The 15,091-nt window shown below is 43.3% G+C and overlaps 1 protein-coding gene across 1 annotated transcript in view; it reads right to left on the bottom strand.

The window, feature by feature from the left end:
• pdzrn4 (PDZ domain containing ring finger 4) overlaps nucleotides 1-9,546 on the bottom strand; it is a 49,784-nt gene extending 40,238 nt beyond the window's left edge. Inside the window, exon 1 of the mRNA XM_052121061.1 lies at nucleotides 9,245-9,546. Within this exon, the coding sequence (XP_051977021.1) occupies nucleotides 9,245-9,313 (69 nt within the window). The 5' untranslated portion in view covers nucleotides 9,314-9,546. The remainder of the gene's footprint in view (nucleotides 1-9,244) is intronic.
• Nucleotides 9,547-15,091: the final 5,545 nt, after the last annotated feature.

Below are 15,091 nucleotides of genomic sequence, written 5' to 3'. Positions count from 1 at the left end.
ACTGATACGATCACCCAAGGGCCTGGGCTATCTGTCAGGCTTATCATCCAGTATGGTCACAAGATCAATCATATCAGCTACATGTTTCTCTGTCTTTCCTCTCTTTTGCTCTACACCCATCTCGTTTCATCAGCAAGGAGCATCATTCAGAGAATTGCTTCGGGACAGGAAGATGTATGAGTATGTTGGGAGAGATAGAGAGGGGACATGGCCCAATGGTGACAATTCCAATAACAGAGGCCTCGGTTCAGGCTTTCTCACATAATCACACACTCAAACCTAGAGATAATTTATACAAATTATCAGTATGATTGATGTTTTTTACATACACTTTTCAGCTTCATTTGGATATTGGTTCTTAAATATCGGGTTTACTGATAAATGCTGCATTTGGTGAGTCTCTAAAAATAAACTCCAAGCACTGTGTTACAACACTGTGTTCAACAGGAAGCAATGTTATTCAGAGGTAAATAACTGAATATAGTTTGCATAAATAATTTTTTTATGTAACTGCCATTCATTCTCAATTGAGTGCATATTAAGCTTAACAAATAGACAACACCTGTTATGTTTACCTTGTCTTGTTTCACTGTTGCCCTTTTGTTTGTCATTTTGTTCACTTTTGTTGTTCCTTAGTTTTCACTTTTGTCAGCCTTGTACCTCCATAGTCTTCCTGTCAGCCCTCGTGTTCACTGTTCATTGTTTTCACCTGCCCTCGTTTAGTTTCCCTTTGGTTTCTGTTTATCACCTTATCATCTTGTTTGAGTTCTGTTTGTTCATTGGTCCCTTTTTCCTATGTTCATGTATTTTAGCGAGTGTCGTGGACTTCCCAGACTCCTCCCTGGTGGCTTTCTTCAGGGGCAATCTGAACAGTTCGCTTAAGGAGCGGTTGCCACCGGCGACACACGGCTGGACTCTCCTGGAATTCGTGGAGGAGACTTTGCTGGTCTGCGGCTCGTCACTCACTGTGGCCGTTGTTGAGGAGGACCCTGCCTCTCCTCCCGCAGTGGTGACCCTCCAGTCGTCCATGGCTCATCCTTTCGCGCCTGCCCCACCTTCCAGCAAGCCAACCTCCACGCCTGCCTTAATCCACGAACCAGCATCGCCAGCTTGGTCCGCTCCAGAGCCGGTGTGCTCAGCTTCCTCTGCTCCTGCGCCAGCGCGCTCAACCTCGTCAGCCCGAAGGAGGAGGAGGAGGGCAGAAGCTTCTGCTCGCTACTCCACACCTTCCACGGCCAGCGAGCCAGAGCCCACGCCTGTCGCGGCCAGCGAGCCAGAGCCCACGCCTGTCGCGGCCAGCGAGCCAGAGCCCACGCCTGTCGCGGACAGCGAGCCAGAGCCCACGCCTGCCGCGGCCAGCAAGCCAGAGCCCACGACAGCTACGGTCAGCGAGCCAGAGCCCTCGTCTGCCCCGGTCTGCGAGCCAGAGCCCTCGTCAGCTACGGTCAGCGAGCCAGAGCCCTCGCCTGCCCCGGTCTGCGAGCCCTCGTCAGCTACGGTCACCCAGCCTGTACCTGTCGCCTCAGAAGTCAGTGAGCCAGCGCCTGTAGCCTCGACCGTCCCTGAGCCAGCGCCTGTAGCCTCGACCGTCCCTGAGCCAGCGCCTGTAGCCTCAACCGTCCCTGAGCCAGCGCCTGTAGCCTCGACCGTCCCTGAGCCAGCGCCAGTAGCCGTAACCGTCCAAGAGCCAGTGCCTGAAGCCTCGACCATCCAAGAGCCAGTGCCAGTAGCCATGACCACCAAGAGCCAGTGCCAGTAGCCATGACCGTCCAAGAGCCAGTGCCAGTAGCCATGACCGTCCAAGAGCCAGTGCCAGTAGCCACGACTGTCCAAGAGCCAGCGCCAGTGGTCGTGCCCGTCCTAGAGCCAGCGCCTCTCGAGTCTTCTAGGGCTCCTCCTCCCGAGATTTCCAGAGCTCCGCCTTCCGAGTTTCCCGAGCTTTCCAGAGCTCCGCCTTCCGAGTTTCCCGAGCTTTCCAGAGCTCCGCCTTCCGAGTTTCCTGAGCTTTCCAGAGCCCCGCCTTCCGAGCATCCTGAGCTTCCCAGAGCTCCACCTCCCGAGCTTCCCAGAGCTCCGCCCTCTGAGCTTCCCAGAGCTCCACCTCTCAAGCCTCTCGAGCCTTCCAGGGCTCCTCCTCCCGAGCCTCCCAGGGCTCCGCCTCTCGTCTCTCGAGCCTCTCGAGCCTTCCAGGGCTCCGCCTCTCAAGCCTTCCAGGGCTCCTCCTCCCGAGCCTCCTAGGGCTCCGTCTCTCAAGTCTCCCGAGCTTTCCAGAGCTCCTCCTCCCGAGCCTCCTGGGGCTCCGCCTCTCAAGCCTCTCGAGCCTTCCAGGGCTCCGCCTCTAAAGCCTCTCGAGCCTTCCAGGGCTCCGCCCCTCAAGCTTCTCGAGCCTACCAGGGCTCCGCCCCTCAAGCCTCTCGAGCCTTCCAGGGCTCCGCCTCCTACGACTCCGCCTCCCGAGCCTCCTACGGCTCCGCCTCCTATGGCTCAGCCTCCCACGGCTCCACCTCCCGAGCCTCCCACGGCTCTGCCTCCAGAGCCTCATACGGCTCCGCCTCCTATGGCTCATCCTCCTATGGCTCCGCCTCCCGAGCCTCCTACGGCTCCGCCTCCCACGGCTCTGCCTCTCGAGCCTCCTATGGCTCAACCTTCCTCGGCTCCACCTCCGAAGCCTTCCAGCTCACCGCCTGAAGAACCTCCTACGGCTCCGCCTCCCACGGATCTGCCTCTCGAGCCTCCTACGGCTCAAACTTCCTCGGCTCCACCTCCGAAGCCTTCCAGCTCACCGCCTGAAGAACCTCCTACGGCACCACCTCCCTCGGCCCCGCCGCAAGAGCCACCCTCGGCTCCGCCTCCTAAGCCCCCCACGGTCCTGCCTACGCCTCCTTCGACACGCCTCCCAAGTCTTCTACGGCTCCGCCTCCGAAGTCCTCCTTGGCTCCGCCGGTCCCTAACTGGCGGCCACCACCCAGGTCCCCCAAATCTACCCACATCCCGTGGTCAACCCCCAGGCCTCCTGAACCTATCTTTGCCCTGTGGCCCGCTCCCAGGCCTCCTGAGCCCGTCCTTGCTCTGAGGCCAGCTCCCAGACCTCCTGAACCGGTCCTTGCCCCATGGCCATCTCCTAGGCCACCTAGATCGGCCTCTATCCTGTGGCCTCCTCCTAGGCCCCCTGAGCCGGCCCTTGCCTTATGGCCAGCCCCCGGGCCATCTAAACCTGTCCCTGCCTGGTCGATACCTCCCTGGCCCCCTAAACCTGACCCTCTGTGCCCTCGTGGACTGTCTCATTACCCTTTGTGCCCTCGTGGACCGTCTCATTGCCCCTCGTTGCCCCCCTTGGACTTCCTGCCTGCCCTCTGTGCCCCTTGGACTGCCTTCTTGTTTTTGTACCCCCCGGTCTGCCTGTCTGCCCCTGGTGCCCTCATTGTGTTTTTTGTGGGTTTCCTGTCCTTTGTTTTTTGTCCCTTAGGATCGTCTGGAATCCGATCCTTTTGAGGGGGGCTCTGTTATGTTTACCTTGTCTTGTTTCACTGTTGCCCTTTTGTTTGTCATTTTTGTCACTGTTGTTATTCCTTAGTTTTCACTTTTGTCACCCTTGTACCTCCATAGTCTTCCTGTCAGCCCTCGTGTTCACTGTTCATTGTTTTCACCTGCCCTCGTTTAGTTTCCCTTTGGTTTCTGTTTATCACCTTATCTTGTTTGAGTTCTGTTTGTTCATTGGTCCCTTTTTCCTATGTTCATGTATTTTAACCCTGGTTTTTGGTTCAGTCCTTGTCTATCGTTGAGTGTTGTTAGTTGGTATGTTTTCCCTTCCCGTATGTTCAGCTTTATGTTTATTTCCCCATTGAGGGTTTTTCCTTTGTGTTTATTTGTTTATTTTGATCATTCAATAAAGTTAACTGCTTTTGGATCCGCACCTCCTCGTCTGCCTCGCTGCTTACTCGTTACAACACCCAAAATAAAGATGACAATAATTTGGGACCATTTAGTTCACAAAACTAATTTGCATAAGTATAATGGCATAAATAATATTTATCTAAATATTTATAATTATTATTAATAATAATAATTTATTATTATTATTAATTGCTTTTTTTATTTAAATTATTATGTTGTTATTATTAGTCAAAAGGCAGAAATTAAACAATTAAAATTGGTTCTTATAATAATATTTTGGTAATGCATATTATGTTTTTATTGTTTATTTATTAATATTCAAATTATTATTTTGTTATAATTAGTCAAAAGGCAGAAATGAAACAATTAAAATCAGTTCAACATATTAGAATATATTATTCAACATAAAAAAATCTGTATTGTATTAGTTATTCTTTAGACAAAACTTAATCTCTCTCGCTCTCTCTCTCTCTCACACACACACACACACATGTTGTGTTTCCATGTTTTATGGGGACTTTCCATAGACATAATGGTTTTTATACTGTACAAACTTTATATTCTATCCCCTAAACCTAACCCTACCCCTAAACCTAACCCTCACAGAAAACTTTCTGCATTTTTACATTTTCAAAAAACATCATTTAGTATGATTTATAAGCTGTTTTCCTCTTGGGGACCGACAAAATGTCCCCACAAGGTCAAAAATTTCGGATTTTACTATCCTTATGGGGACATTTGGTACCCACAAAGTGATAAATACACACACACACACACACACACACACACACACATAAATGCAGTTCCTTTTTCTATTTCTCTCTAAAGGTCATCTTCCATCTGGACACCCATTAAACTTAAAGACTGTGATACACTGACTGCACAATTCACTTGCACAGATCCAGATCCATATGGCTGTCAGGGCTCTCGGGACTGATACTTCGTGTTCGACCCCCGCTGGCCACCATAGGGGGTGCAAAGGTAAACTGGTAGTTGCCAAAAGCACAAAAACAATTTCGACTCGGTGCCAAGTTGATGAAAATTACATTTTAATTTAATTGAGTGAGTTTGGAGTTTTTTTTTGGGGGGGGGGCAAGGTGAATTATAGGTCATTTTGAGTTCTGCTAATACAATTTCACAACCAGCACCACCAAATGGAATAGAGAACATTATGATTGTTTTCAAACATGTATCCCAAACCATTGGTTGAGCAAATGTTGCTATATCGGCTGGTTGGGATACTCAAACTGAGTAATGTTTTGATAACGCCATATTCACACTTTTCAGGGACATCAACTTACCATTGGCTTATATTTACAGTAGGCTGGGATAAGATAAATTATTTAAAAAGCAGAATATATATATATATATATATATCAGTGCACATATATATATTTGAGAGTGATTTCACTTTTGCTTGAAAATATCTTGGAATTTCACTTTTTCAGAAAATCTCTGAAATTTAAGTAACACTGGATGCTGAAATTGAGTCTGTGAGTGAGAGTGAGTGGGAGGTGACATCTTTCTCTTTCTCCACCCATGCTGATCCACAGACTGGGAATGAGACAGAGCATCTGTCCCCATACGGACACATGACCACGGCTGTAAACTTCACTGCTCCCCCGGGCCTCAGTGTCTCAGTTTCACTCATTTGTGTAAAGAGGAGGGAAATTATTCTACATCTCGTTTGATTTTAATATATGTCTGTGTCTGTACACTTTGCAATTCAGCCCGGCAGTAGATCAGTTCTTTGCACAAGGTAGTTGGTTAAATGAGGCATCAAAATAAAGAGCTTTAGGCAACCATTTGCTAGTAATTTATTAATAAAGTGGTGGGTCATGACCAAAAAATGGGATGCAGGCCTATTCTGTTAGGATTGCGGACAGCAGGGAAAATACATTGTAAATGCAAATAATCGTATATAATTATGATCACAAAATAAATAGGATCAAGTTTTATTACATGGGAGGGAAAAAACACTTTCCATTTATTGCTGTTGACGTCAATAGTTCCAATCAAAAACCCTGCCCTGATTCTCAAAAACCATAATATTTATACATTTACTTTAAATATTTAAATTGAATGACTTTTTTTGGTAACTTGTGTGTGATAAACCATTTTGATAACATACGCTGTCATGGTCACCACTTGATGTGCAATGCAAAGCAAAACCAGTATTAATAAGCATCAGTAATATGGCCCATGTCCAACTGTATTATAGGTAATTGCTGTATTATTAGGTACACTAAAAACTAAATAATTGACACATTTCAATTTCATAACAAAAGTCCATCAAATTGAACTGAGTAACTCTTTAACAAAATAAATTATGTAGTTTTTTGTTTTATTAATTTAATTTAATTAAGTTAAACACTACACCGTTCAATTCTATTTCATTTGGTTATGACATTGAAAGCTTTAAAATAGGCCAAAAAAATTTTAGTGTAAAGAAATTTGTCATTTGAGAAAACATGTTTTGTTTTTTGAAAGCTGTCATTTTAAGAGGTTAGCTGACATCAATGAGCCTACACTTCACTCTCAAACCATACCTCACTTGTAATATGACTTATATGACATCACATATCACATCATAGTCCATAAAAAGCATGGAATCAGTGAGATTTTGTCAGTCAGATCTCTACCAACTGAGGGATCAAACTGAGGTGAAACAGCTCAGACTGAGCTCAGACCTAAAAATCCAAAACCTGATCTTGCTGACTGAACACAATCACACAGCCAGGTCCTCTGAGATAAGAGAGAGAGAGAGAGAGAGAGAGAGAGAGAGAGAGAGAGAGAGAGAGAGAGAGAGAGAGAGAGAGAGAGAGAGAGAGAGAGAGAGAGAGAGAGAGAGAGAGCATGGGATGTCTTTGTAATGTGGGTAACAAAGAAAGAATACATTTCCATGGTGAGCCCGTGGAGGGGTGAACACTCACACTAAACTCATAAATCTCATGGACCACTGGGGCTAAATGGGTTGTGCTGCCAAGAATAGTGTCAAAATTTTCAGAGAGCGTGAAATTGCAGTGTATGTTTGTGTCTGTGTTTATACGTGTATATTTTCGTTTTTGTTACACTATGCATGCCTACTCCTCTTGATGTCACATTTTCTGTGATTTCTGCTTGCAAACATCAAAGCTTTAGAATTGAAATTGGCGAACAACTTATATGGAAAAATTTGAGGCAACGATTCTCTGACACACTTTTGTGTCAGCCTGGGAATTCACTCCACAGAGAGTAGATCTGATCTCCTTGCCTCCAACCTTGTAGTACTTTTATCCTTGCTGGAGACACTGCATTATTTCTTTCTCCCCGTGTTCTGTCTTTCTTCTCTTTCTATCTCCATCCATCAAAAATCACCAACATATAACAAGGATAAAAAGTAATTTCATGTAATTTAGGCAAATTTAAAGTCACTACCCTGCTGAAAAAAAAAGATCTAATCCAGCCCAAGCTGGTTTGTCTGTTTTAGCTAGTCTCCCATCCTAGCCAGTCAAGTGTTTTTGATGGTTTTAGAGGGGTTTGGGGCACTTCTCAGCTAGAGGGGCTGGGACAAAAGCTGCCCAACTGGCTAAAACCAGCCAAGCACCAGTATGTCAAGACGAGGAGAACAGCTAGACCAGCTGAAGTCTAGAATGGCCAGGCGAGGAGAACGTCATGGCCAGTTGAAGACCAGCTGGACCACCTTAAACCAGCTTGGTCAGTCTAGAAGATCAGCTAGACCAACTTGAACATATTTGTCCAGACTGGGCTACCAGCTAGACCGATGCAAACCATCTCAGACCCACAAAAGTTTTGACAGTTTCTCTTTTTTACACACTTCACTCTATAGTGCTGCCTCAGAAAAGAATAAGTGTGTGTACAAATCTCTTAATCACAGCCGTCACAGTACCGATTAGAGCAACAGTGGGTTCCAGCTTAATACCATCTAAACCACAGTCACACCAAATAGAACCCTACTGTTTCTAATCAGTATGGTTCAAACTCCTGTCATCTCAAGCCAGCCACCAAGAGGGATCATCTTCCAATTTGGCATCCGCACTGACAAAAGGCACATTTTAACATCTTATTAAGGGCCAAAGTCATTTTGTACAACAGCTTATTGAGGCTACGATCAAGGCAGTAAGAAATATTATTTTGCACGCTTGGTGTTCGGGAGACACTGACCTCCTGTGCAACATTGGAACATTCAGCTTTTGAGAGGAAAAGGTTGTGCTGGAATAAGACCAGCATCATCAACCCTAAATCTGAGCAATGACTATAACTCCCAACCCATGCTGAGCTGATAAATGAACTGTGTAAGCAGGCAAGGCTTTGGGAAATTATTTAGCAATAGCCTGGACTTGCCTGGAAAAAATGGCTTTAGCTAAATAAGCCAATATGTCATGAACATTTCTGAGCCATTTTCATTTTCGACTTTGAATATTTTTGATAGAGATTTCAGATCCAATTTCTGCAGCTTGCAACTTAGGCTTCTTTCTTCTAACACCCACTCTCACTTGCACCCACATACCAAAAAGGCAAAGCTGTGCCAATGTGTGCAACCCTAGAGTTCTCATCTACCTGCAAGCACCGCGTATAACAGTTGTCTAAATCAACGAGCATATGAGCACCATTAAGTGTGTGTGCTGCAAAGATTCCTTTGAATACCATTGGGAATTTCTCAAAAATCACAACAACCATTAAATCTCCTAAAGATCTACAAATGTACGACTGTACATTTTCAAACAAAATAACTGAGATCACATATTTGAACCAATGAACTAAATGTCTTAGAACAGTGTTAACAATCCTGGTCCCAATCCCGGACTACCCCTAACACTGCATAATTTGGATCCCTGATTTGATACACCGAGTTCAGGTCATGGAGCCTCTACTAACTAGCTAAAGAGTTGATTCAGGTGTGTTAGATAATGGAGACATCCAAAATGGGTCCTCTAGGGCCAGATTTTGAGACAGTGGCTGAGTTCGGATTGGAATACTACCACACTACTCTAACTATTACTGCCATTAAGAACTATAGAGTAGTAAAGGTAGTGTGCCATTCTGAACTTTTAGTAGATGTAGTGTTCCTTCTTGAATTCTTGTACTTCTTCCTTGGATTATTTGCACCTACTTGTATTATTCTTAATTGAAAGTCACTTTGGATATAAGCATCTTCTAAATGAATAAATCAAGTCTTCTTGATTAAAGAGTCTTCTTGGTAAGAAACTATATAGAGAAAATATATCTAGTGTACATACAGATGCTTATGGTTTCATCTGTACAAGTCCCATCTTATCTACTGAACTCACAATCTAACTCTAGTTCTCCAGATCTCATATTAAGGAGTGGTTTAAAGAGGTGGACTCACCTGTGCAATCTCGTACAGCAGCTTGTAATGTTCCTCTCTCTTCTGCAGCGTGCACAGGTTACAGCCCATCGTGTCGTCTTGGGTCCCCCAACCGATCTCTGACAGCAGTGCACGCACACACACACTCCGGGGAGTTCCCTCAAACGTGGAGTAATGTATCTCATCAGTGGGTACTCTCACCCTCTCTTCTTTGTGTAAAAATCACACACTCAATGGCCCGCCCAATGTTGTAGAATTCCTTGTAAATGAGTGTTTGAGTGCGTGTGCATGTAGTGTGATGTGTTTTGTGTCCCCTCTGTCTCCCTGTCTTTCTCTCATCCACACTAGCCGACAAGCAGTCACCTACACATGCTGTATTCACCCCGTTCATAGAGACACACCTCCTTCTCTCGCTCACCCATCTCTCTCTCTCTCCTTCTATCTCTCGGTTCATTTCTCTCGCTATCTAAAGCTCAGCGCACATGCCTACACCTACTTGAGCTCATGAATAATAATGAGTATCTGTTGGTTATTCATAAAAGATGGTGTGTAGAAGGCACAGTGTGTGTTAACTGGGTAGTTATCGCTAGGCATTAAATAGAGTGTTAATGACTAGTAGAGTCTCATCTAAGCAATGAAAATAACAAAAAATGGTTCAGTGTTCAGATTATCTTTATTTACCCACTGGTTTATTTATGCTATTTATATGTATGTTTACAGCTATTGAACTTTTTTACATTTTAAATTTTGTTTATAAATTGTATGTTAATAAATATGTTGTTATAAAAAAAACAGCTGCTGAGGGAGTGATATTTGGCATCTTTCTCTCTATTTCTTCCTCTTTTGGAAAGTTGTGGAAACAAAATTGTGGACTTTTTATTCTGCTGTCTAACCAAATGTGAACGCAAAAATATTATATGCTTTTGTGGTCTTAAGACCACCCCTTAAGATGGTAAATGGTCTGCAATTATATAGCGCCTTTTTAACCTTACCGGTATTCAAAGCGCTTTACACTGTGACACATTCACCCATTCAAACACACATTCATACATCATTGACGGCAGAGCTGCCATCCAAGGCGCTAGCCTGCCATTGGGAGCAACTTGGGATTCAATGTCTTGCCCAAGGACACTTTGGCATGTGGTTAGTGGACAACCCGCTCTACCAACTGAGCCAAATCTCTACCAACCAATGCTCTACCAACTGCCCTTTACCCCACTAGTTTACTTCCACATTCCAAACCCAGAAATGTGAAAAGGGTCCACAATGCCATCTAAAATGATTCCAAAATCTACCATAGCTTGTCAATGAATAATTAACATGTTTTTAGTGAATTGAGTAAATATGAAAAATAAGTGTTTGTTTCACTTCAGCAATTTCTGTACATCACATTAGTCATTATTAATGTATTAGTATCATTTATGTATCATAATTACTATATAATTTATGCCACCCTGCTCTCTAAATATCTGTATTGGCTTTTAAAACACCATATTGGTTGACCATTAGATGTATCTACATTCTGGATTGTGGTACTATACATAATCATTTTTTAATCAACCACTGAAAAACCTATATTGGTCAACCACTATTATGAATATTGGGGGGATGTCCCACTCTATCTCTATGCTAGTTCCAACCCTGCTATATTTGTCCACACAAGTGTCAGTGGTTAATACATTTGATTAATGTTGGCAGAGTATTGAAAGACAATGGGCCAGCTAACATCCAAAAGACATAGGAAAAGGTGCAGACTACTATTGATTGTGCTTAAATTAGTTTCCTGACTTACAGTGAGGGAAAGAGAGAGAGACTTGTGGTGATAACAGGATACATAGAGGAAGTCTGCTGGCTGTGAGATAGCTCTCTTGGGAAGGAACAATCAGATTTGCAGAGCTTTAATTTTCCTCAGCAGGTATGAAGAGGATCTGAGCCAACTGGAGCTTTTCTTTCCTAAGCACACCTCTCTGCAGCCCTCCACAACACATGTCTGGACAAAATGAATGCTGGAAGGCACTTACTAACTTTTCTGTTCGGACAGACTAGAATTAGACAGAGCTGCTGAAGTGGTTTTAAAGGGATATTTCACTCAAAAAAGAAAATTCAATATTTACTCACCCTCATGTTGAGATGTTAGGTAGAATGGCAGCCTCAGTCACCATTTACCTTCATTACATTTTTATTCTATACAATGTAAGTGAATGATGCCTGAGGCTGTCAGTTTCTACCATTCTGCCAAACATCACCCTTTGTGTTCCAGTAAGGAGAAAATGCCATACAGGTGTGTAACAAAAATAAAACCACAAAATCAATCCAATGTACATATTAAATCAATAATAATAATAATAATAATCTAGTTCAATATACCAATCAATACTCAACAGATGCATTAGGTTTCAAAGGGATTCTTTCTCATTCAATTCCACTCCACTCCATTCTGCCTCTTTCTGTTCCATTCAACGCAGTAATTCCATTCTATACAAGACCACTTCAAAGTTCTAATGCACATTTGCCAAGGAGAGACAGGTCCTCTACGAGTGCTGTTGCAGATTGTAACATGGTTAAATTGGGCAAGGAGGAGGCGGGAACAAAGCATCAAAGTAATATTTTAATGAAAACTTAAACAAAAAACACAAACATAATCACACACACACACACACACAGCAGCAGCTGAGTGTGGCTCGCTCTCTCCCGAACTGCCACATCTGGTTAAGTCTTATCCCTCTCCTTGGCTGATTAGCTCGATTGTGGGGAGGCCGTGTGGATTCACAGCCCGGCCCGGAACAAAAATTGCTCGCCGGTTCCCAGACATGCCGTCGCCTGGTCCTTGACCACTCCTCCACCCTCTGGCGGACGACAGCCGCTCCTACCCGGGCAGACCGAAGCGAATCCTCTGACCCCTGGCAGATGGGATGGCCCTCTGCGTTCAGGCAGCCGGCAGCAAGCCCCTCCTCCCCTGATGGATGGCAGAACTGCTCCACTACCACAGCATCAAACATCCTCGGTGACGCGAACCTCCATCTCCGGTGAGGGCTCTCAGATGGCACGTCTTCCTCCAGTCCCAGGCAACAGTGTGGCATACAAGCCTCTTGTTAATCGGGAAAGGAGGAAGCAGGAATCGGATTAACAATTAAAAAGACTTTAACAATATCTTAAAACACTGAACCGCAACATAATAACAGGACGACACACACATTTGACATTTACATTTACATTTACATATACATTACCAGTTATGTGCTTTAGCCCACTACGCCACCACCCACTGGAGCCAGATGGATCACACACACACACACACACACACACACACACACACACACACACACACACACACACACACACACACACACATACACATATGTTGGTCTACCTATCATTATGAGGACTTTCCATAGACATAATGACTTTTATACTGTATAAACTATAGATTCTATCCTCTAAACCTAACCCTACCCCTAAACCTAACCCTCACAGAAAACCTTCTGCATTTTTACATTTTCAATAAAACATTGTTTAGTATGATTTTTAAGCGATTTGAATTATGGGGACACTACAAATGTCCTCATAAATCACATTTATAGCATAATAACCTTGTAATTACTAATTTGTAACTTACAAAATTGTCCTCGTAAATCACAAAAACATGCACACACACACACACACACACACACACACACACACACACACACACACACACACACACACACACACACACAGCTCTGTGTGTGTCTCTCTCTATCTCTCTCTCTAGCACTCCTGACTCCTCCTCTTATCTCTCTCCCGCTGATTAGGCCACTCAGCACCACGCGCGCACACTCACAGCCAGGCCATGCCCTCCTCCTCGTCACACAGATAACATCAGCTGTCGACCTAACGGGTCACTGAAGATGACTTCCTAAAGAGGAAATCATCAATGATAAAAATGGCCACCAGAAGAGGTGACTCATTTCTGTTGGACACTGTAGTCAAGTGCTTAATGCTATCATAGCATTTCTGAGGATGATAAGTTAACAATGTGGCTTTGAATTACAGGAGTCTACAGAAACTGAAGTTGTGATTTAAAATGCAATATGGTCCCACAAGTATGTAATCACATCTTTTGGATGGGGGGAGGTGACACAAATGTAATTACTAACAAATAACCTATTAAAAACTTTCCATTGGGTTGGAACCTCCCTTAAAGAGTTAGTTCATCCCAAAATGAAAAGACGTCGACACACACACACACTCAGCTCTGTGTGTGTGTCTCTCTCTCTCTCTGGGGTCCCCGGCTCCTCCTTCAGCTCTCTCCCACTCGTCTCACACACCGGAAATTTTATCGGACAAGCCGATTCAAGTGGTCTTGTTGTTTACGACATTAAACATTTATAATTTTTTTATTTAGAATGGCCTATTTGTTCGTAAGGAATCAGAGTCTGCGAAAGGGCGTGATGAGTCTGAGGGGTTTTGGCAAATGTTGTTTGAAACATAATTTATTTTTGTAAATCCGTTTGGTTCCCCTAGTAGTGCAGAAATTACATACTCCACCTTTAAATATCGAACTGTTTCTCAACCACACTTATCATATTGTGTCTGAACATATGTATTTAACCAGTGGAGCCATATGGATTACTTTTATGCTCACTTTATGTGTATTTTGGAGCTTAAAAATGTTGGCACCTATTCACTTGCATAGTATGGACCTACAGAGCTGAGAAATTATTCTACTAAAAATCTTAATTTGTGTTGTGCAGAAGAAAGAAAGTCACACACATCTGGGATGAGGGTGAGTAAGTCATGGGAGAATTAACATTTTTGGGTGAACTATCCCTTTAATGTCTACAGTAGGGATGTGCAAAACTACATATTTTCAAAATTGACTAGCTGGTTGGATGCCGGAACAATTAGTCGACTAATTCGTCATTGAAAACTTGTTGAAAACTCGTCGTAGTAAAATTAAACTGGTTTGAGTTCACCTCAAAGTTTAGCTGAGGTAAAAACATTTTCAAGGTCACATGTCTATCTATCAATTAGAATTAGCATTCACACTTGCATCCTGTTTTTATCAATGTGCTCAAAGTTGCAGGGGCACGCAATCTTTCATGTATTACTCAGACACCTGGAGAATTGCACCTCTGTTCTTTCGTCAGAAAGGGCAGGGGAAGAAGTGAAATGCCCTTCAGAGTGTCATTCTTTATGTTAAAATTAATCCTAAATCCAGCAGACTCTAAAACATCATCTGGAATTCTGATCCCTTTGAGTATAATGCAACGTGTTCTTGAGAGTTATATCTGTTAAAATAAGTAAAGTTAATTAAGCTTTAAAGCCAGTAATCATTGCACAAATGCATAGGTTATCAGATAACTTTTCCCCATCATTAGGAATTCTATGATGACAATGAGACATTTTGTAAATGATATGGATTATTTAAAGGCTATTCGAAACCTTCATGTTTAAGTATGTGAACAATCTTAAATGACGTTCACACGGCACACGTAAACGAAAACAGGTGGTGTTCAGATGGAGATATCAGAATAACTGAGGCCTAATGTGCCATGTACTGTATTTCAATAACCAAAAACATCAATTATTTAAATGTATGAATCATTAATCGGAGCAAAAACTCCTTGTTATTGCAGCCCAGGTGGAGGCGTAGAAACGTGAAAACACTCCTAATACTGAAACTTCAAACAAGGATCATCGAGTACCTCAGGCAGCAAGAGTTTCACAGAAATTCACAGAAATCATCGAATCTGTTATGAAAATATGTCATATAAAATGATTAAATATTAATATATTATCTATTACATTTCTATTTGTCCACTTTGTACAAGACATTTCAAATAAAGTTTAATTAAGTTTATGCTACTCTATTTTGCTGTCACCTGA

Source organism: Xyrauchen texanus, chromosome 47 (genome assembly GCF_025860055.1).
Source record: "Xyrauchen texanus isolate HMW12.3.18 chromosome 47, RBS_HiC_50CHRs, whole genome shotgun sequence".
In the NCBI taxonomy this organism is placed as follows: domain Eukaryota; kingdom Metazoa; phylum Chordata; class Actinopteri; order Cypriniformes; family Catostomidae; genus Xyrauchen; species Xyrauchen texanus.
Note: the sequence above shows the minus strand (reverse complement) of the source record. Positions and strands in the feature narration are given on the sequence as shown.